The sequence below is a fragment of the Hyperolius riggenbachi genome, chromosome 10 (genome assembly GCF_040937935.1).
Source record: "Hyperolius riggenbachi isolate aHypRig1 chromosome 10, aHypRig1.pri, whole genome shotgun sequence".
In the NCBI taxonomy this organism is placed as follows: domain Eukaryota; kingdom Metazoa; phylum Chordata; class Amphibia; order Anura; family Hyperoliidae; genus Hyperolius; species Hyperolius riggenbachi.
The window spans coordinates 232942785-232963173 of record NC_090655.1 but is presented as its reverse complement, the minus strand read 5'-3'; the positions used below and the strand labels follow the sequence as shown (position 1 = coordinate 232963173).

The window sequence follows — 20389 nt, the reverse complement described above, 5'->3', positions numbered from 1 at the left end:
CACTCTATACTTAGCAATTGATATGGCACACCAAAACCTGCCAATGGCAACTACAGTGTCAGAGGTGCAAGAAGGGGATGAGGAACAGTTTGTTACTGATTACCAGTCCACTATCAGGGCCGGATTTACCATTAACTACACTAGGCACGTGCCTACAGGCGGGTGGCATCTGAGAGGCGGCTTACTAGCCCCCGGAACGACACTTCTCTCCCTCATATGCGTATTGCATCTGTGTGACATGGCTCTGCAGACCCCGCCTCCTGTGACCAGGAAGTGTGCAAGCGCAGGGGGAAGATATGCATTATAGCAGGCAGCAGACAGTACGGTTGTGGTGTGCACTGTGCAGCGGCTCCCTCCTTTCAGCACTGTCTGTGAGAGGGAGCTGCTGTGGCTGCTGAGAAGCCTGAAGCGCCGGTAAAAAGGAAAAAAACAGCGAGGCAACTCCAAGCGCTCTCCTCTCCATCTCCTATACATGCTGCTGGGATTCATTCAGCATCTTGCACGGACAGTCTGTCACAGGTCAGCGGCCAGGAGACTTCCAGGAGGTGGTGAGAGGGAGGAGGAGGGGGCAGAGCCGGGACAAGGTCCTCCAGCACCCAAGGCTGAGACACCAAAGTGCGCCCCTCCATCCCTCCCACCCCAGCTGTCACACACTGATTGCTATTAGACTAAGAGGCGCCACAGGGCCCACAACCTCCCCAACACCTTACTATCTAGTTATCTGGCTTGCAGTCACTGCCATGTATCCTCTTTTCTTATTTCTTTCTGCTTCATACACAATTAGGAATGACAGCTGAATGAATTCTGCGCCCCCTCCTACACTGCGCCCTGAGGCTGGAGCCTCTCCAGCCTATGCCTCGGCCCGGCCCTGGGAGGGGGTCTCACATTCCTCACTGATAGCGAGTAAGCGGGGCTTTGCTTTCACTGGGGGAGGAGAACCAGTGACAGCAGCCTATTCGTTTGTGGGACAGCCAAAGTTTCCAAAACGGAGGCTGTCAGGAGAATACCCTGAGGTATATTAGCCTGGCTTACTGACCAGGGTTTGTAGTGCAGGATGCTAATGGTAAATGTGAGTACAGTAAGTGGGGTTAACTTTAGCACAGCTTGCTACTGTACTGAACTTTATAATTTGGCTGCTACCCGTGCAATTTAGCTACAGTACCTTCCATTACAGATCCTCCTCACTTCTCCAAACATCCATTAGACACCTAAACATCAGGAACCTGTAGCTTCAGGACATGGACAGGCTCTTTCTATGCTGTCTGGCTGGGACATGTAGTGCTCCAACAGCTGGGCAGTTTCAGGCTAGAAACTTTCACTACAGCTCCTACCATAAATGCCAAGGTAAATCTTCAGTGTTGCTGCAGACTTCAAGTTCTAGAATAAATTGCATTGACCATGTGGATTTTCTACACTAATCTGTATCATTGTAGTGCAGTTCAAAGCTTCTTTGGGACTATAAGTCACAACAAGTGCATGTACAACTGTGGTGGAGGTGAAAGTTATAATATGCGTCTTTCCATTCTCGTGCACTTTGAGTCATGCGGGGAACATATATTAATATATATGTGGTTGAACTTCCAAGTTATGGAATATGCCTCCACTACCTGCCTGCCACTGCAATCGACTGCTTAGTACCAGCCTGCCACTGCAATTGACTACTACCATTGACGGTATTGTTGGTATTCTCTACTTGTCTTTGGTAATATATGCATTACCTTCTGTGATTTTATTTAATAAAAAAGGGGGCATGATATGAAAAGTGTGGCTTGTGTTAGGGGGCGGAGTTTAGGGCGCCTGAGCTTATGTGCCTATAGGCTCCTGAGCTGTAAATCCGGCCCTGACCACTATTCAAAGTATCTATAGAAGTGATTATTATGAGCACAGGACCAATAGAGAGCTAATACTGTAGTTGAAGAAGGACCCTTTGTGGCCCCTCTGGCCCAAGGGCCCCGATGCGGTCGCAACCTCTACAACCCCTATTGCTACGCCACTGGTATGGGCAGAATCTGAAGAGTGTAGGGTAAGGGGGGGAAGGGGGCAATGAATATGTGAAAGGGTGGTGGGGATATGAGAGTTTTAAAAGAGGAGGGATCACAGAATGTGGGGGATGGTGGTGGGGACTTTATTTAAATTTTAGTAAATTAGTAAATTTATAATAGAAACAGTTCAGAAAAAATATAAAACAGAACTTAATGTTAAAAAAAGTATCTCCAACACCATCACCCTTAAAATCCTTGAACCTATTTATTGTTCAGGGCTGTTAAATAAACCTAATTATAATAAGAAGTTTTAAATCAGGATGATACCATTTATTGGCTAAATGAAAATAAATAAAAACAAGCAAGCTTTCGGACTTGCAGCCTTCGTCTGGCTTATATCCTGTTAGTTTTATTATTATTATTATTAGTTGTATTATTGCTATAATAAATAACAATTAGTTGGGGGACTGCAGTTTCTAACTCGCCACAAGATGGCAGCCTCCTCTCTGCCGGTGTAGAATCGATATGCCTATCTCTCCCTCGTGTCAGCGTGACCTCTGTATCATCACGTACGGCATAAATGCCTGGAACGCAGACCGGAATTTATGGAGCCACAGGCCGGAAGTGCAGGGAGGACTTTGTTCGGACTGCAAGCGGAGCAGGTAATGATAATTTACAAACCAAAAAAAAACACTGCATAGGCCTGTCTTAATCTGCGTATTTATGAAGAAGAAGGAAATAAGTATTTCATAGCCAGCACAGTTCATAACACGGGGAGTATTAGGAAAGGTAAAGACAGAAGAGCTCACAGTTAAGGGAAGGGAAGTCTAGAGAAGTGTTTCTCAACTTTTTTAAACAAAGTACCCATTATTGCTACTCCATCGATGCAAAGTACCCCCGGCGAGTGTGCACGCACACGCTTTGCAGAATGAGGGTGCTGGGATGGCTGGCTGAGGGTGCTGGATGTGGAGAGGCAAATTAAGGTGCTTGGTGGGAAGAAGCTGGTGAGAGTGCTGGATGAGGCTGGCATAGGGTGATTGGTGGTGAGGGACAGGTGAGGGTGCTGGCAGAGGGTGAAGGGTGGGAGAAACAGGCGAGGTGCTGGCAGAGGATGATGGGTGGTGAGTCGGTGACTGGTGAGGGTGCTGGCAAATAGTGATGGGTGGTGTGAGACAGGTGAAGGTGCTGGCAGAGGGTGAAGGGTGGGAGAAACAGGCAAGGTGCTGGCAGAGGGTGATGGGTGCTGAGAATACAGGCAATTACAGACACACATTCATACTCCATTTACACACACAAACACACACTCAGTGTCAGCAAACACTGTCACTGACGCGGTCAATGTCTCTATTATTGCAGGACTGCAGCATGTGGAGATGTGCATCTCACTCCTCTTCTCCTCCTCCACATTCCTGCGGTGGGGGCACTGGTGGATGAGCTCATTCTGTCTGGCAGGGGAGCTGCTGTAGTTCTTCTCTCCTCTGTAACGCTGTTTTATCTAATCAGCTATATTCACCAGTCGACATTGCACAGAGCTGGAGGGGAAATGTAATGTTGAGAAACCCTGGTCTAGAGGATGATTAGGAGCATATAATGACAGGTGAAGGGAGGGCAGGTATTGGGTTGGAGGCGGAGTACCTAATGGAGGGGAGAACAGGTATTGGGTTGGAGAAGGAGTACCTAATGAGGGAGGGGAGAACAGGTATTGGGTTGAAGGAGGAGTACCTAATGGGGGAGGGGAGGACAGGTATTGGCTTGGAGAAGGAGCACGTAATGGGGAGGGGAGGATCTTACAGGAGGACAGGTATTGGGTTGGAGAAGGAGTACCTAATGGGGGAGGGGAAGACAGGTATTTGGTTGGAGGAGGAGTACCTAATGGGGGAGGGAAAGACAGGTATTGGGGTAGAGGAGGAGCATGTAATGGGGAGGGGAGTACAGTAATTGAGTTGGAGGAGGAGCAGATAATGGGGGAGGGGATGACAGGTATTGGGTTGGAGGAGGAGCACATGATGGGGGAGGGGAGGACAGGTATTGGGTTGGAGGAGGAGCAGATAATGGGGGAGAGGAGGACAGGTATTGGGTTGTAGGAGGAGCACATGATGGGGGAGGGGAGGACAGGTATTGGGTTGGAGGATGAGCACATGATGGAGGAGGGGAGAATAGGTATTGAAACGAGGTAATGATCTAACCGTGCGCTCCTCTATTTGCTCCAATAATGTTTCACCTGGATGTTACTACCAGTCTATGTATATGCAAATGCTACTGGGTCGCTAACTACCAAACAGAGTGTATATCTCAGTTAAATAGACAAAGAAAAGGAAAGGTATAGCGCTCAACAGTTCAAAAACAGATAGTCAGACCGATATGGTCTTAGCTCCTTTTGGGCTCCTTCCAGTAACTACCGTAGTTATCCCTATACCACAGTGTCAGATATAAAATACATGTAGGATTATAAAAATATATAAAAAATATAAAAGTCCCAAGAAACATAAAAGTCCCAGAATTTCTTCTATAATTCTTCATACAAGATCTTCCTCAATGTAAATGCATAACACACATGCGCTCACCAGATCCTATGGCCAACCAATCACGATCGGCAATCACGCTTATGATAATAATCCGTGGTCATCAACGGCTTGCTGCACGGTTCCCGCACCTTCAGTGCTCGGTACATGTAAACAAATACATAATCATAGTGCAACTCCGCATCAAGCTCCTTATTGCACCGCCACCAAAATAAATTCCACTATCATCAGTGAGGCCCTGATTTTTAGTATGCACCCAATGTGCTGTCACCCGTTTTTCAAACCAGCCTCTCACCTGATTTAAATGCTGGCTTTATGACAGACCAGCTTCAGCGTTTTTTTCATAAATCGGCGTATCAGTCAGATTGTGGTTGCCTATGAACTAAACAGGCCTTGACATAGCGTAATACTGTCTTGTTTATTGTAAAAAAATTAAAAATAGTGCACTCACAGATTCCAAATAAAATTGCGCATTGTAAAATCCAACTCCCAGGTCAGCGTCTCACTCGCTCCGTAGGCTCCGCCCAACTAGTTTCGTCATTCGACTCATCAGGGGCATGATGAGTCGAATGACGAAACTAGTTGGGCGGAGCCTACGGAGCGAGTGAGACGCTGACCTGGGAGTTGGATTTTACAATGCGCAATTTTATTTGGAATCTGTGAGTGCACTATTTTTAATTCTTTTACAATAAACAAGACAGTATTACGCTATGTCAAGGCCTGTTTAGTTCATAGGCAACCACAATCTGACTGATACGCCGATTTATGAAAAAAACGCTGAAGCTGGTCTGTCATAAAGCCAGCATTTAAATCAGGTGAGAGGCTGGTTTGAAAAACGGGTGACAGCACATTGGGTGCATACTAAAAATCAGGGCCTCACTGATGATAGTGAAATTTATTTTGGTGGCGGTGCAATAAGGAGCTTGATGCGGAGTTGCACTATGATTATGTATTTGTTTACATGTACCGAGCACTGAAGGTGCGGGAACTGTGCAGCAAGCCGTTGATGACCACGGATTATTATCATAAGCGTGATTGCCGATCGTGATTGGTTGGCCATAGGATCTGGTGAGCGCATGTGTGTTATGCATTTACATTGAGGAAGATCTTGTATGAAGAATTATAGAAGAAATTCTGGGACTTTTATGTTTCTTGGGACTTTTATATTTTTTATATATTTTTATAATCCTACATGTATTTTATATCTGACACTGTGGTATAGGGATAACTACGGTAGTTACTGGAAGGAGCCCAAAAGGAGCTAAGACCATATCGGTCTGACTATCTGTTTTTGAACTGTTGAGCGCTATACCTTTCCTTTTCTTTTTCTTTGAGAATAGGTATTGGGTTGGAGGAGGAGCCCATGATGGGGTGAGGAGAAGGGGTATTGGGTTGGAGGAGGAGCACATGATGAGGGAGGGGAGGACAGGTATTGGGTTGGAGGAGGAACACATGATGGGGGAGGGGAGGACAGGTATTGGGTTGGAGGAGGAGCACATGATGGGGAGGGGAGGACAGGTATTGGGTTGGAGGAGGAGCACATGATGGGGGAGGGGAGAATAGGTATTGGGTTGGAGGAGGAGCACATGATGGGGTGAGGAGAAGGGGTATTGGGTTGGAGGAGGAGCACATGATGGGGGAGAGGAGGACAGGTATTGGGTTGGAGGAGGAGCACATGATGGGGGAGGGGAGGACAGGTATTGGGTTGGAGGAGGAACACATGATGGGGGAGGGGAGGACAGGTATTGGGTTGGAGGAGGAGCACATGATGGGCAGGGGAGGACAGGTATTGGGTTGGAGGAGGAACACATGATGGGGGAGGGGAGGACAGGTATTGGGTTGGAGGAGGAGCACATGATGGGGAGGGGAGGACAGGCATTGGGTTGGAGGAGGAGCACATGATGGGGGAGGGGAGGACAGGTATTGTGCTGGAGGAGAAGCACATGATGGGGGAGGGGAGGACAGGTATTGGGTTAGAGGAGTAGCACATGATGGGGAGGGGAGGACAGGTATTGGGTTGGAGGAGGAGCACATGATGGGGGAGGGGAGGGCAGGTGGGGTGTTAGGGAGCTGGGAAATTGATCAGGGATTGGTAGAATGTTGCAAAACATTGTGAGAGTGCTATAAAACTGGAGCACGTAGGAAGCGGCTATGAGTGTAATTGGAGTCCCAGAAAGTTCTGAAGGAGGTCTAGTCTACAGCATAATGATTTAGTATTAAAAAGTCAAAGAAGAATAAATACAGTCAATAAAACTTCACCACGGTGATATTCCAACCTCACATGGTATCGTGGCCAACCATCACCAGAAAAGAGTAGGAGGGGCTTACCAGCTGCCAACAACCCACATTATAAGTTTGTATGTCTCGCATTCAGTCGTAATCCTAACAAACCTCGAGCAGATATGGATCCAAACTTCCACCGCTCCCTCACTCCGATATATGGTATGGTATCCAGGAAGGCCAATATATAAACACAACAAAAAATGGCAACTCTAATTGTAAACCGTTTATTGTAAAAACAATCAGTATAGACCGTAAAAACAAGATAAAAACAAAGACTTACATACGGGGCCCAGGAACTGGGAACCCCTAATAAAAACTTGTGCGTGTAAGCTGGTCCACAGCCAGTAAGACATTAAAGGTGCCGCCTTGTCTTCTTTCCGACAGGTTTTGCAATCTAGCGTCATCAGGGAATCAAGGGCCCAGGCGGCTGGCACCAAATTTATAGCTTTCTAAATGAGGAAGGGGTGGACCTGAAGATCTCTCCCCATTAGACCTTACCAGTTGATAGTCTAATAAGTCTATCAGTAGATCGGGATAATCTATTCATCCCAGATACCCCAAAAAACAATGTGCAGAAAGACCTATGCAATAGAATACACAGCAATTGTGCTAACAGTGTCCAAATAAGTCTTCCAAGTGAAACAGGATAATAGCATAATGATTTGCTGACAGTTAAACTGTATTTGGATGATGGACATAACTTATTCTCAGAAGTGGCAAAACCAATAGCAACTCTTTTATGGAGTGGGTTGGGCTTCCAGCGATTGCCGGAGGCTTAATTATTGTGTTTTAAAAGCAACTTCGGCTCCATCTTCTGACGGCGCCAACGTTACTCACTGAGCGCCGCTATAGATGTAATTCCTGTTACAGTCTATGGTGATGCCGACTGCGCCCAAATGTAGCTGCGCTGAAAAGCACTGCTCCGCTGCCTGGGCCTGATCTAAATGTATTCAAGAATGGTGGTTTTGGGTGCTGTATGTGATAGAATAATACTTACGGGTCTACAATCCCCATTATGTTCTGGTATGACTCAGGAGATGTTGCATACTTTTGTGGTTAGACTAGTGCAATGCTGCTCTATAAATGCTTTTCCAACTGAAAACCGTGATGGCAAATGCACTGAGATGTGATCGCAATTTCTATTTATTTACACCAATTTATTGCATGATTTTTATGCAATCGAACAGTGCTCTGCTCCAGTTGCTTTTGCCATTTACTGATGATTCCTTACAATAAGGAGATTAAACGGGAATTGATTAGCACTGCATTTGGTATGGGATTTTATTTTGCTCCAATTGATTTTAACCCAATCTCAAATGCAGGAAAAATACAGCGTGCAGTAAGTTTGTGTTTGGGTATATATTATATTGCATCCCTGAAAACGGGGTACAACAATCACAGAAGTAATCACAGTGTCCTGGCATGTGCGATCCAAGTCTTATCACTCACCCCTTGCAGTGACTTCATAAATTATCTGATGTATGGAGGCACTATGAGGGCTATCAGGGGTGAGTGCTATAGCATGCTGCTGGCTCTGGCAGGTGATGTATGGAGGCACTGTGAGGGGTGAGTGTTATAGCATACTGCTGGCTCTGGCAGGTGATGTATGGAGGCACTGTGAGGGGTGAGTGTTATAGCATACTGCTGGCTCTGGCAGGTGATGTATGGAGGCACTGTGAGGGATGAGTGTTATAGCATGCTGCTGGCTCTGGCAGGTGATGTATGGAGGCACTGTGAGGGATGAGTGTTATAGCATACGGCTGGCTCTGGCAGGTGATGTATAGAGGCACTGTGAGGGTTGAGTGTTATAGCATGCTGCTGTCTCTGGCTGGTGATGTATGAGGCACTGTGAGGGGTGAGTTATAGCATGCTGCTGGCTCTGGCAGATGATGTATGGAGCCACTGTGAGGGGTGAGTGTCATAGCATGCTGCTGGCTCTGGCAGATGATGTGAGGGGTGAGTGTTATAGCATACTGCTGGCTCTTGCAGGTGATGTATGGAGGCACTGTGAGGGGTGAGTGTTATAGCACGCTGCTGGCTCTTGCAGGGGATGTATGGAGGCACTGTGAGGGGTGAGAGTTATAGCATGCTGCTGGCTCTGGCAGGTGATGTATGGAGGCACTGTGAGGGGTGAGTGTTATAGTATGCTGCTGGCTCTTGCAGGTGATGTATGGAGGCACTGTGAGGGGTGAGTGTTATAGCATACTGCTGGCTCTGGCAGGTGATGTATGGAGGCACTGTGAGGGATGAGTGTTATAGCATACTGCTGGCTCTGGCAGGTGATGTGAGGGGTGAGTGTTATAGCATGCTGCTGGCTCTGGCAGATGATGTGAGGGGTGAGTGTTATAGCATACTGCTGGCTCTGGCAGATGATGTGAGGGGTGAGTGTTATAGCATACTGCTGGCTCTTGCAGGTGATGTATGGAGGCACTGTGAGGGGTGAGTGTTATAGCATGCTGCTGGCTCTGGCAGGTGATGTATGGAGGCACTGTGAGGGATGAGTGTTATAGCATACTGCTGGCTCTGGCAGGTGATGTATGGAGGCACTGTTAGGGGTGAGTGTTATAGCATACTGCTAGCTCTGGCAGGTGATGTATGTAGGCACTGTGAGGGATGAGTGTTATAGCATGCTGCTGGCTCTGGCAGGTGATGTATGGAGGCACTGTGAGGGATGAGTGTTATAGCATGCTCCTGGCTCTGGCAGGTGATGTATGGAGGCACTGTGAGGGGTGAGTGCTATAGCATGCTGCTGGCTCTGGCAGGTGATGTATGGAGGCACTGTGAGGGGTGAGTGTTATAGCACGCTGCTGGCTCTGGAAGATGATGTATGGAGGCACTGTGAGGGATGAGTGTTCTAGCATACTGCTGGCTCTGGCAGGTGATGTATGGAGGCACTGTGAGGGATGAGTGTTATAGCATGCTGCTGGCTCTGGCAGATGATGTATGGAGGCACTGTGAGAGGTGAGTGTTATAGCATGCTGCTGGCTCTGGCAGATGATGTATGGAGGCACTGTGAGGGGTGAGTGTTATAGCATACTGCTGGCTCTGGCAGGTGATGTATGGAGGCACTGTGAGGGGTGAGAGTTATAGCATACTGCTGGCTCTGGCAGGTGATGTATGGAGGCACTGTGAGGGTTGAGTGTTGTAGCATACTGCTGGTAGGTGATGTGAGGCATGAGTGTTAAAGCATACTGCTGACTCTGGCAGGTGATGTATGGAGGCACTATGAGGGGTGAGTGTTATAGCATACTGCTGGCTCTGGCAGGTGATGTATGGAGGCACTGTGAGGGGTGAGTGTTGTAGCATACTGCTGGTAGGTGATGTGAGGGATGAGTGTTAAAGCATACTGCTGACTCTGGCAGGTGATGTATGGAGGCACTGTGAGGGGTGAGTGTTATAGCATGCTGCTGGCTCTGGCAGATGTGAGGCGTGAGTGTGATAGCATGCTGCTGGCTCTGGCAGATTATGTATGGAGGCACTGTGAGGGGTGAGAGTTATAGCATACTGCTGGCTCTAGCAGGTGGTTTATGGAGCCACTATGAGGAGCACTCCTCTCATTTATCTTTCTAGCTCTTCCTAGCTCTTCCTATGCTGCTCTTCTCTGTCAAGCTTTTCATTGGCTACCAATTAACCAGAGAATCCCATTCAAACTTTTCCAGTTTAAATCCCCTGTGTTATGATGCACCCACTTTACGAAGCTACTCCTCGGTCGGGAGGGTCCACGAAGATTGCGCAGGCACTGCCTGGCAACATGCATCCTTTCAAAGGACAGGGCCTGCGCAGTCTTCACTGACCCTGCAGACCAGGATGTACAGATAGATAATGGCAATAACGAGACTGTATAACATGCAGATATTTCCAACAATAGACAGCTATCAATGACATAAATTGATTGCCTGTGATAGGAAGATGACATTGTCATTCAGCCATTAGTGATATGCAGATATTACCAATGACAGCAGTTTGTATTGGTTACAGGCTAGGAAAGCCAGTGACAGGCAGATGGTGTTACATAGTTTCTGGGCTCAGCAGCCTTACAGGTTTGGATAAGAACAGATTTGTATTTCAAAATTCCTAAGCATTGGCAGTTGAGAGATGCATTTCATGTTACATACTTTTAATCAACTAAATTGTAATATGCAAATTAGAGGAGTCAGTGGAATCTTAACCTGAGGAGTCAGTCGGGGGATTTTTGTACCGACTCCACAGCCCTGCTTCTGCATGCATGAGCACATCTGTGCTGCCCATGCATGAGCCTGGGGTCACACATCTCAAGGCTTTCTGAAGACTACCAAAGCCGTGTTTGCCCAGGCACGGTGCTCGAACAGCGGTCAGCATGGAGGAACGGGAAGGCTCTATGGCCTTGATTTATGAAGCTGCGCTGCTATTGCAGCGTAAGCTACTGGGTTGCATGCTACGCGTGGTCGTGCAGTTTAGTATGCCTTCCTTAGTTACACACATTGCTTCCGTAGCAAGGCTCGTTCCTTTGAATGCCGGCCGCTGCTGTGAAGTATCGCGACCGCAATACTTCACTAGCACGGCCACTACTATGTTAATTAACATAGTTACTAAATTATACTAATAGTTACTAAATTAAAGTAACTAGGGAAGGCACGCTATGCTGCACAACCACGCATAGCATGCTGCCCAGGTTTTGGTCACGCTGCTATCCTTGAATTCTCACTGCTATAGCAGTGCAGCTTCATGAATCGAGGCCTATGTCTCTTTCCTTTTCCTACAGTGGGGAGATATACATATGACAATTATTTTTTACAAAGCTTCCTAAATATTCAACACAGACCTGATCATTGCTGTTGTATTGTCCGCAGAACAGACTATCCTGTATGCACCACATGGCCACTTCAGCGGAGACAGATGAGAAGCAGAGTACAACTGAGAAGATAAGCAGCGATGCCACTGTCTAGTCCTGCCTGCAGGAGTAGCAGTATTTAGAAGGACACAAGGACATCAACAAGGGCATAATGATGGAGAATCAGCCGCCCCTCACATCACCGGGTAAGAGGAGACTTTTATTTCTAGTAAAGTAGAGGGTAGTATGGAGGGTCCATCTAGATCTACTCCCCATCCTCTGATAAAGCAGCATAGCTTAATGTTCAGGAGTGCGCACTATGCATACCTTACTTAGCGGTTCGATGCCATGTAAGGAGCGTGCCTTCCCTTATTTACGCGTTTTGCTTACATAGTTACTATACTATGTTAATTGACGTTGTAGCGGCCGCTAGTGAAGTATTGCGGCCGAAGGAGATGATGCTTGCTTTTGTAGCAGTTGGAAACAACTATTGCCCACAATACAACAAGGCTCCCATAGTGTGATGTCAGAACCATGGTCCTGACATCACACTGTAGGAGGGGTTTTACCACAATATCAGCTATACAGAGCCCCCTGATGATCCATTTGTGGAAAAGAAAAGATTTCTCATGAGAAAGGGGGTATCAGCTACTGATTGGGATGAAGTTCAATTCTTGTTTACAACTTCTCTTTAAGCTCCGTACTCGCGCTCGACCGCTGCCATTATAAAACAAGCAATCCCTGATGGTTATAGACGAATGGTTTCTAGGGAGTGTCTGCAACACCTCAACCAAATAACTGTGTGTGCTAGGGCTCAAATCAAGAGCAATTATATGGTAGAGGAAGAAAGCCCTTAAAAAATAGCACCTCCCACAGCAAAATTTGAAAAAGTATAACAAAAATCTTTATTCAACATTGGGTATATTAATAATCACAGTACTGATGATTCAATTAAGAATAAAACCATTTAAAAACCAAGCAAATATTCCAACATGATCCCTGCTGCATATGAAACAATCACTCTAAATGCAATATATTGTATAATGACACAATGCTGCTGTCAGATATAAAACCCCACAGTATGCTCAATATTGAGCCCAACAGGGGGAGAACCCGGGTTCAGTATACAACCTAATGTGATACAGGATAACAACCGTTGCAATAATAATAATAAAAAAAAAAAAAAAAAAAAACACACAAACAAATATCACATATATAAGATTATGAAATAAAGTGCACAATTGCCATCCAAGTATATAGTAATACTAGTGATAAGATGCCTAGTAAAAAATTAAGGCAAAGGAGCAGCCCATAGGAAAAAGAGCATAAAGTGGAGTAGTGCAAAAAGTAGGAGATACTTAGCCCAGAAATGGTGAAGTCAATCTCAGCAGCACAGCAGGGAACAAGGAATCCCCTCAGAGGACAAGATCCCACTAGTTCCGCGAGAGTCACCTCGCTTTATCAAGGAGAGAGGATGCCTCTCATCAGATCGTTAGCGGGAGCGCAAAAAAGAGGACTTGAAATGCTTAATTAGCTGCGTGTAAGTAGCTTGAATGAAATAATTGTTTAGCGATTGATACGAGCAACTAATAGCAATTATTATCCTAACAGATCTGGCAAGACAAATCAGTCTATATGGATTTTAACCACTTTGCAACCTCTGCCACGCTTATCTACGCCCCTTTAAAGAGAGTCTGAAGCGAGAATAAATCTCGCTTCAGACCTCATAGTTAGCAGGGGCATGTGTGCCCCTGCTAAAACACCGCTATCCCGCGGCTTAACGGGGGTTCCTTCACCCCCAAATCCCCTCGGTGCAGCGGGGGATCGCTTCCTGGTTGGGGCAGGGCTAACCGCCGCAGCCCTGCCCCACGCGCGTCTGTCAGATGCGTATCTCCGCCTCTCTCCCGCCCCTCTCAGCCTTCCTTCACTGAGAGGGGCGGGGGAGAGGCGGCGATGCGCGTCTGATAGACGCGACTGGAGGCAGGGCTGCAGCCGTTAGCCCTGCCTCCAGGAAGAAGAAGATTTACGACCAACTTGCGACCAAGTCTTGCGGGGGTGGGTTTGGGGGTGAAGGGACCCCCGTTTAGCTGCTGGATTTATTCTCGCTTCAGAGTCACTTTAAAATTCACAGGGGCGTGGATAAGCAACTTCTGTTTATTTTCCTGCTGTGCGCGTCGGGCACCCGCTGGTCCGTGATTGGCTGATGTGAACACGTGTTCACAAAGCCAATCAAAGTGCTTGCAAGTTTGAATGAGCACTGCCAAAGCCAATGACAGTGCTCATTCATTCAGAATGTGTGTAAACATTGAATCAGTCACTATGTTGTTACAGTTACTGAGATCACTCGTGAGAGGATCTCGGATAACTAATACAGCATTAGTGAGTGATCAGCATCAGTGAGTTTTTTTTTTTTTTTTAAATAAATTCTACCCCCATTAACCCTTGCCTCCCTGAAATGTGAAAATTGCTGTGGTTTTTAGGTGAAAACTGCTGTGGTTGAGAAGTGGTTAATCGCTGTCTTTTACTGTTGTTGGGACACTTTTTTTTTTTAAACAATTTTCAGCCGACCCGTCAATCCCCGTTCTTTTCAAGCAAAGACAACCGACCTTGTGTCCTGAGTTCTGGGTGACTTTGCTGAGCCCCTTGCAAAACTTGGTAACAGTAAGGCCTAGTACACATATCCAATTTTAGTTGGCCAATGATTGGCTATTTTACCATCTCCATGTAGCATGAGGCTCAACAGATTTTGAATACCATGAACAGGTTGTATAAACTCTCATACTTCATGGATGTGGTAAAATTGGTTAATAAAGTATGTAGGACAACCTGCATTTAAAGGAAGGCACGCTCCTTACATAGCATCGAGCGCGGCTATGTAAGGCATGCATAGAGCGCGCTCCTGCTCATTTAGCTGCACTGCTTTAACGGAACAGCTTAATAAATCAAAGCCCATGGAGACAATGTATTCAGTCACTGTGTGTGGGTGTGTTTCCTACAGATGGATCCAGTAAGAGAAACCCACCCAAAAGACGTACAGGTCCTCTTTATTACCCGGATTGTCCGAAGGAAGATTCCATCTTTTTCCACCATTATCAGGTACAAAGAACTGAGGGTCACTAGATACTCCAGACTATGTGATATATTCTTCTGGGTAGCCTCCGGTGGTCTGGTAATGCTCACATGTAATATACATCATTTTATCTCATTCTATGAACTTAGGGTGAAAATGTAAAAGCAAAGGTTAAAGAGCAAGATGAGAGTTATGTAAGGAGTGACTGGCAGTCTATGGAGGAGGGTGACACGTTGTGGACAATTAAAGAGGAAAAACAAGACCCATATGCGGCAGATGATCAGCCTTCTTTTGAGGAGGATGTCATAATGAGGACAATTAAAGTGGAAAAAGAAGAGCCCTATGTGAGGGATGATCAACTGTCTTCAGAGGAGGATGCCATAAGGACAATTAAAGCGGAAGGGGAACAGACATGTGTGAGGGATGATCAACTGTATTCAGAGGAGGATACCATAAGGACAATTAAAGCGGAAGGGAAACAGACATGTGTGAGGGATGATCAACTGTATTCAGAGGAGGATGCCATAAGGTCATTTAAAGTGGAAGGGAAACAGACATGTGTGAGGGATGATCAGCAGTCTACAAAGAAGAGTGACATCAGGAGGGTAATTAAAAAGGAAAAAGAAGAAACGTATGATCATGAATTTGTGGAGGAGAGTGACATAATTAGGACCATTATTGGTGAAGATCATTTTATTAACACTAACTCAGGTGAGGTCAGGTGAATAAAACAGATTTCATATATCTGCCGAGCGCTGTCTAGATATTAGAATATTGATTCACTTTAAAGAGACTCTGAAGTCTCATAATTCAGGTTTTTTATTTTAAAAACCTCTTAATCATCATTGTCCTAACTAAAATGCAGCATCCCGTGGCTGAACACTAACTAAATCACCCCAAACTTCCCAGCAAAAATCCATGACTTGGTCTGGGTTTTTGCTGCTGGAGGAGGCAGAACTTTCAGCTGCAGCTCTGCCTCCAGGCGCGTCAATCCATGCATATCTCCTCCTTTACCCCACCACTCTCAGTGAAAGAATCCTGAGGGGGGTGGGCGGAGGCGGCGATCCGTGCTTATGGACACGTATAGAGGCAGAATTGCAGCCAAAAGCTCTGCCTCTTCACGGAAGCACTCCCTGCAATGTGCCCTGGGGAGTTGGGGGGGGGCGGGGTTAGTTAGTGTGCAGACCCGGGGATTCAGAAAAATTAGTTAGGACAATGATGATAAAGAGATTTTTAAAATAAAAACCTGAATTTTATTAGACTTCAGAGTCTCTTTAAAAGATAATGGCTTTTAACCTCTGCTCTGGGAGAATTCCTTGCCTAGCTTATCCTTGCCTAGCTTTTCCTGCCACTTAGCTATATAGTTAGGGACTGCATCATAATTAGAGAACAAAAACAAGGAATAAAACATAGAAATAGAAAGCTGCAGTGGTTGGTTTCAATGGAAGTCAGATTGGGGTTAATGTAACCAAAATCTACTGCTTGCTTAAAGGGAACCTTTCCTGAGAGGGATATGGATGTTTCCTTTTAAACAATACCACTTGTTTGGCAGTCCTGCTGATCTATTTTGCTGCAGTAGTGGCTGAATCACAAACCTGAAACAAGCATGCAGCTAATCCAGTCTGACTTCCGTCAGAGCACCTGATCTGCATGCTTGTTGAGGGGCTGTGGCTAAAAGTATTAGGCCCAGTGCACATTGGGCGGTTTAAGGTGCGATCCGCCGGCTGTATCCGCATGTCAATACGCTTGGCTAATGTATTTCAATGGGATGGTGCACACTGTCCTGAACTGTTCTCTGCAGAAAAAAAGAAAATACTTTGATAGACAATTGAGATAACAAACAGCGCTCTCTGCGACTTTGAAAGTCATGGAGATCAATGGCAATTTGCATAGATAACTGGAATTTCTTAACTCTTCCTGTATTGGAAACAATATTAGACTCATGTCTCTGCTCCTAATGTTTTATTTCTTAGCTGTACTACACATACAAATCTTTATATCATAATTTTTTTTCGCTTCAGTGTCTCTTTAAGCAGCAGTGGGCTTCTCTTTTGGTTAGAATGATGGGAGAAGCACAACCTTCTGGTGTTCTCTATCAGGCTGATAACTATGTACAAATGGTAGATGCCTGTAACGTACAGTGATGTTTCTCTGTTTGCAGCATGGAATACAGGCATCAGGAACAATCAGCAGGCTCATCTCCCTGGATCCTCCGACTGTACAATGGAAGAAAAAATCATCCGGGATTCTGCAGGAATAGATGTCATTAGCCCAAATATCCCCCCTGGCTCCTCTCCTCCTTATGCTGTTGTCCAACAGATATCTCACACTGATGAAACATCTTATCCTTGTCCTGAGTGTGGGATACGCTTTATGCAGAGATCATATCTTGTATTACATATAAGATCGCACACTGGTGAAAAGCCGTATTCCTGTCACGATTGTGGGGAATTGTTTACAGAGAAATCAGTTGCTGTTGAACATCAGAGTTCTCACACAATTGAAAAAACCTTTCCATGTTTTGAGTGTGGGAAGTGCTTTGCACAGAAATCTCATCTAGTCAGGCATGAAAGAACTCACACTGGCGAGAAGCCGTTTTCCTGCGGTGAGTGTGGGAAATGTTTTGGGCGCAAATCGCACCTTCTCAGGCATGAGAAATCTCATACTGGTGAGAAGACACATTCGTGTTCAACGTGTGGGAAATGTTTTTTACAGAAGTCACAGCTGGTGGTACATGAAAGGTCTCACACTGGTGAGAAGCCATTTTCATGTCCTTGGTGTAGTAAATGTTTTGGTCGTAAATCACATCTCGTCCGACACGAGAAATCTCACACTGGTGAGAAGACACACTCGTGTTTTGAGTGTGGGAAATGTTTTGTACAGAAATCCCATCTTGTTACACATGAGAGATCTCACACCGGTGAGAAGCCATATTCCTGTCCTCAGTGTGGGAAATGTTTTAGGCGTAAATCACATTATGTCTTACATGAGAGGTCTCACACTGGTGAGAAGCCCTATTCATGTGGCGAGTGTGGGAAATGTTTCGGGAGTACAACGCAACTTGTCATACACAAGAGATCTCACACCGGCGAGAAACCATATCCCTGTTCCGAATGTGGGAGATGTTTTGTCATGAAATCTGTACTTGTTAGACATCAGAGATCTCACAGTGGTGAGAAACCATATTTATGTCCTGAGTGTGGGAAACGGTTTGTTCAGAAATCAGACCTTGTCACCCATAAGAGACATCACACTGGCGAGAAGCCATATGCTTGTTCTGACTGTGGGAAATGTTTTATCCAGAAATCTGTACTTGTTAGACATCAGAGAGCACACAATGGTGAGAAACCATACTCCTGTCCTGAGTGTGGGAAATGTTTTGTTCAGAAATCAGATCTTGTCACACACGAGAGATCTCACACTGGTTAGAAGACGTGTTTTGAGATATTTGACCAGAAATCCTATTTGGTCACATTTGTGTTGTGTGGGAAATGTTTTGGGAAGAAGGACTCTTTCACATCACCTTCTTTTTTTTGGGAAGGTGGTGTGTTGTGGCTTGTACAAAATGCACATACACATGTTTTTATGTTGCTTCTTATATACACTACAGAGTGCATTTTTGTCTTTTAAAAACGTATGCTGCCTGCATTTTTTTCCCCCGAAACGTGCCTCCAGAATATTATTGAATAGAGGCGGAATAGCAAATGCATACTGACATATATAAAAACTGTGTTAAAGGGTACCTGAGATGTGCAGTCATGTTGTGTGCATGCCCCCATCACACTCCTGTACTACTGCGCAGGGGCAGAATGCACCCGGTGACGGGAGCGCAACTGGGGGAGCACACAGCCGAAATGGTCCGAACTGAGGGACTTAGAGTCTGAAGCGATTTAATTTACCTGTTTTTATTGCCCAGTTATCTTAAGCATTAAGATCAAAGCTGATTCGTCGCATCCCTGCGGCAGAGCAAAGTATTTATCCCCTTGAAATCCCTGGGGCAAAATTCTGCAATCTCTTCCTGGATGAGGCAGAGCTTTGTGTAGTAGCTCTGCCTCTGCTCCAGTCAATCTCTGCCTCTCCCCACCGCTCTGCTTTCACTGAGTGGGGCGGGGAGAGGCGGAGATTGACTGGCTCTGCCTCCCCCGGGCAGCAAAATCTACCACCTGGAAAGTCGTGGAATTTTTGCCCCAGGATTTTGGGGGGATAAATACCTCATTCTGCCGCGGGGGTGCGGTGGATCAGCTGTGATCTTAATACTTAAAGAAAACCTGAGGTGGGTTTTTGCAATCAATATTAGGACACAGGCACATTCTGCATACTAACACCAGCCTCTGTGTCCTTTTACTCTGCCTCCAGCCACCCCCCGTGCTCTGCTGTCCCCCGCCAGGCTAGCGACACACAGATTGTCGCTAGTCAGCTGTTTACATTCAGGCTGCCGCTCACCGCCGCTCTCCTGCCTCCTCTATAGCGTGGCTCCCCCCTGCATCCCTTCCCTCCCCGCCTCCATAAGCTTCCTCCAATCGGCTTACAGAGGCGGGGAGGGAAGGGACGCAAGCGGGGAGCGGCGTTATAGAGGAGGCAGGGGGAGCGGCGGTGAGTGGCAGCCTGAATGTAAACAGCCGACCAGTGACAATCTGTGTGTCGCTTGCCTGGCGGTTTTTTATGTTGGGGGTGGCTGAAGGCAGAGTAGAAGGACACAGAGTCTGGTCATAGTATGCAGAATGTGCCTCTGTCCTAATATTGATTGCAGAAACCCACCTCGGGTTCTCTTTAAGATAACTGGGCAATACAAAGAGCTAAATGAAATGGTTTCAGAGACTCTCTTTAACGGGCTGAATTCTGGAGGTTCCAGATGGCGCAGGAGGAAGGCGAGGAAGTGATCAGCCTGAAGGAAGCCCCAGGAACGTAGTAGTGTTTTGTTTTTTATATATTCCTGCCCCATCTCATGTGCACTTTAATGTTAGAAAGTTCTAAAAATGCCCATTTATGGTGCAGTTTTTATATTTTCATTATGATCCGACTGAGTGACCTATTGTACAGTATGTAATCACTTAGTGAACCTGAGATGAATGGATAAAAGGTTTTTTTTGTTTTTGTTTATTCTTATATACTTAACTGGGGCTTCTGTAGTCGGCCTGCCTCCTTGACGTCCTCTCAGTTGTGCCCCTGTCAGCCCCGTAAAGTCCACAACTCGTCTGAGACACGGAATCCTGCACATGTGCGGTCCCGGCCACGCACACCATGCAGTTCCGGCCACGCACACCATGCAGTTGTGCTCCCGTGGCCCGGTGTGTTGCTCATGCGCAGTTCGTCAGGATTGTAACTGAGCCTGCAAAGAATGCTCCCATCCATGGCAGTACAAAGGAGGAGGCCAGCGGCCCAGAATAGTGCGTGCGCAGCAACTCGCAGCACAACTGGAATGTGGACTGCACAGCGGCACAAAGGTAAGTAATAAACTTGTTCTCCAAATCGTCTCAGGTTTACTTTAAGGACCACCAATAATAAAATTATGAACTTTAGTTTGACACGCAGTAAATTCCACTGCAGCAGTCTCGAGCTCTCTGACAGCAGATCTCACCTGGAATGAATCCTGCTGATTGATCACATAACCACACAAGTCTTGCTTTTGTTCTCTGAAAGTCTTAAAGCGAACCCGAGGTGAGAGTGATATGGAGACTGCCTTATTTGTTTCCTTTTAACCTCCTTGGCGGTAACCCCGTGT

General features: G+C 46.2%; 1 protein-coding gene across 2 annotated transcripts; it reads left to right on the top strand.

The window, feature by feature from the left end:
• Nucleotides 1-2590: 2590 nt before the first annotated feature.
• LOC137534779 (zinc finger protein 300-like) lies at nt 2591-18576 on the top strand. 2 transcript variants are annotated; one of them, XM_068256429.1, is made up of 5 exons: nt 2591-2644; nt 11617-11803; nt 14596-14693; nt 14817-15378; nt 16829-18576. In XM_068256429.1, exons 2-5 carry the CDS (start codon nt 11770-11772, stop codon nt 18094-18096), a joined length of 1962 nt encoding a protein of 653 aa, XP_068112530.1. In that variant the 5' UTR covers nt 2591-2644; nt 11617-11769; the 3' UTR covers nt 18097-18576. The 2 variants fall into 2 exon arrangements, with proteins under 2 accessions (XP_068112530.1, XP_068112531.1); XM_068256430.1 differs by lacking the exon at nt 2591-2644 and adding an exon at nt 2702-2771.
• The last annotated feature ends 1813 nt before the right edge of the window (nt 18577-20389 follow it).

Excerpts from the sequence above, each read along its gene's own strand:
- LOC137534779 (XM_068256429.1), top strand. The coding sequence starts at position 11,770 with ATGATGGAGAATCAGCCGCCCCTCACATCACCGG. Across the intron at positions 14,694-14,816 it reads TCTTTTTCCACCATTATCAG|GGTGAAAATGTAAAAGCAAA; the intron begins GTACAAAGAACT and ends CTATGAACTTAG. Across the intron at positions 15,379-16,828 it reads TTTTATTAACACTAACTCAG|CATGGAATACAGGCATCAGG; the intron begins GTGAGGTCAGGT and ends CTCTGTTTGCAG.